The following is a 2,273-nucleotide window of genomic DNA, read 5'->3' as shown; positions in this document are numbered from 1 at the left end:
CAGGTCAAGGTTGCGGTGGCCGGGAGCGGCCACTACACTCCAGTCTGGGCGACAGTGAGACTCCAACTCAAAAACAAAAACAAACAAAAAAAAGAAAGTAGAAGAGCTTTGATGAGAATAAAGAGGAAAAAAGGAGGCCAGGCCCAGTGGCTCAGCCTGTCATCCCAGCTCTCTGGGAGGCCGAGGTGAGTGGACAGCCTGAACCCGCCGGTTTGCAACAGCCTGGGCACTTTGGCGAGACCTCTCTCTACAATAAATAAAAAATTTGCATAGCACGGGCCTGCAGTTTCGGCTACTTGGAAGGAGCGCCAGAGCCCAGCAGGTCGAGGCTGCGGAGGCCACGAGCATGCCACTGCGCTCCAGGCTGGGCAACAGAGTGAGACTCCCAACTCAAAAAACAAGCAAAAAAAAAAAAAAGGTGGCAAAAAGAAGGTGAATTCATCAGTAAAGATACACTGAAGTTAGGAGCACAAAGGAAAATAGGAAGAGGCCCACGGCCTGCGGACAGCAGTGGTTCCAGACCAACAGAAGAGTCCAGCCTATGGCAGGCAACCAAGTTTCCCCTCCAGTAGCACCCCACTTCCTCCCCAGCAACACAACGAGGACACCCACTTCCGCCTCCCAGGGTGTCCTCTATCCCTGCCTTCCCGGAAGCCATGGGAGGAGCAGGCTAACTCCCCCTCATCCTCTCAGGTTCTGCTTCTGCAGCCCAGGCCCTGCCCTCTCCCGCCCCAAGGCATCTCTCTCTTCCTGGGTGAGAAGAGACAGGCCATGCCAGGTCCCAGGCTCACCACTCCTGCAGGGTTCGGGCGATGGCACTGAGGTCCTGGCGCTGGATGTCCCGCCCAATGCTGTAGTCCACCTCCAGTCGCTGATTGCGCTGGTCCAGGGAGCCGCGGAGCACGTCGGCATACACGGCCTCGATCACGAGGTCCTCCAGCTGCCGCACATTTCGCAGGGCGAGGGCCTCCAGCAGCACTGCGTACGGGATGCACTGGGCCGGGGAGGCCGGCCAGGGCGCGTGAGGTTGCACGGCAGAGAAGAGCTTGCACGAGGCCTCCTTCCGCCTTTGCCCACCAGGCCCCTGCCCTCCACTCCTGTTCCTAAGTCATTTCCCGAAAAGCATCCCCAAGATGCCTCATGAGAACAGCACCACGAGGACAAGCTTAAATAAAGCATGAGACGCATGCTCCCCACCTCCCTGCCCTCCCCACGGGGAGAAAGCGCCTGCCTGAGGTCACTCTAGCGGCCACGGCTATGAGAGTCACACGGTCCCTGGTCAACATCAGCCTCACCAGAAGAGAGTATGTGGTGGTGAGCTGGGCCTGAGGTCCCTGTTATCCCTGAAACTCTGCTACCTCCCAACAGGCCTTCCGTGGGGGGCATCTCCCAACAGAGCCTGATTCAGGTAAAACCCCAAGAACGCCTGGGAGTCCAGTCGCAACTGGGAGTGCAGACTGGGTGGAGCAGAGTGCGGGGCACAGGTGGTGACGCACAGAAACGAAGCCCAGCAGGAACACGGAGACACTCGTGCGAAACGAAGTTCTACAGAGACACCTAGTGCTTCATCAGAAGAAGCCCTGGGCCTGTGGCTAACTGAGGCTCTGGCGTACGGGACTTTATATAGTGGGAGAAGGTCATGGCTGAGTCGCATGTGAACAACATTCTAGTTGCTGTTTTGACCAAAACCACAAATGGTGCTTATGTTATTTAATTTTAGAGTTGGAGTCTCACTCCGTCGTCCAGGCTGGAGTGTAGTGGCGCTCACGGTCACCACCGCCTCGACCTGCTGGGCTCTGGCAATCCTTCTGCCTCAGCCTTCCAAGTAGCCAGAACTACAGGGGCGCACTACCAAGCCTGGCTAATTTTTGCTTTATTGTAGAGATGACATCTCACCAAGTTGCCCAGGCTGGTCTCGAACCTGCAGGCTCAGGCAATCCACTTTTCTCAGCCTCTCAAAGTGCTGGGATTATAGGCTGAGTCACCAAGCCTGGCCTTATTATTTATTTATTTTAGATTAGAAAATATAGTTTATTTAGAAAGTAAACTGGAGAGAGAGAGAGAGAGAGAGAGAGAAAGAGGGGATTCACCTCCCTGGGGGAGGGAAGGGGACCAAAGGTCAACAAAACATGGTCTGGACATAGCTCAAAGAGCCTGTGGCCATACCATAGCTTAGCAAGGCAGTGGCCTTATTTTTTACTTTTAAGTTGGAGTCTTTTTTTTTTTGAGTTGGAGTCTCACTCTGTCGCTCAGATTGGAGTGCAGTGGCCGCT

At 55.0% G+C, this 2,273-nt stretch overlaps 1 protein-coding gene across 2 annotated transcripts in view; it reads right to left on the bottom strand.

The window, feature by feature from the left end:
• The window catches only part of COPS7A (COP9 signalosome subunit 7A), a 9,845-nt gene that overhangs the window by 1,858 nt on the left and 5,714 nt on the right, over positions 1 to 2,273 (bottom strand). For both annotated transcript variants that reach the window (XM_008050353.2, XM_021708721.1), the window contains exon 5: positions 792 to 994. In XM_008050353.2, coding sequence (XP_008048544.1) covers positions 792 to 994 — 203 coding nt within the window. The remainder of the gene's footprint in view (positions 1 to 791; positions 995 to 2,273) is intronic.

Source organism: Carlito syrichta, unplaced genomic scaffold, assembly GCF_000164805.1.
Source record: "Carlito syrichta isolate Samal-C Ts95f unplaced genomic scaffold, Tarsius_syrichta-2.0.1 Scaffold144572, whole genome shotgun sequence".
Lineage (NCBI taxonomy): Eukaryota > Metazoa > Chordata > Mammalia > Primates > Tarsiidae > Carlito > Carlito syrichta.
This window is presented reverse-complemented; position numbering and strand designations above follow the sequence as displayed.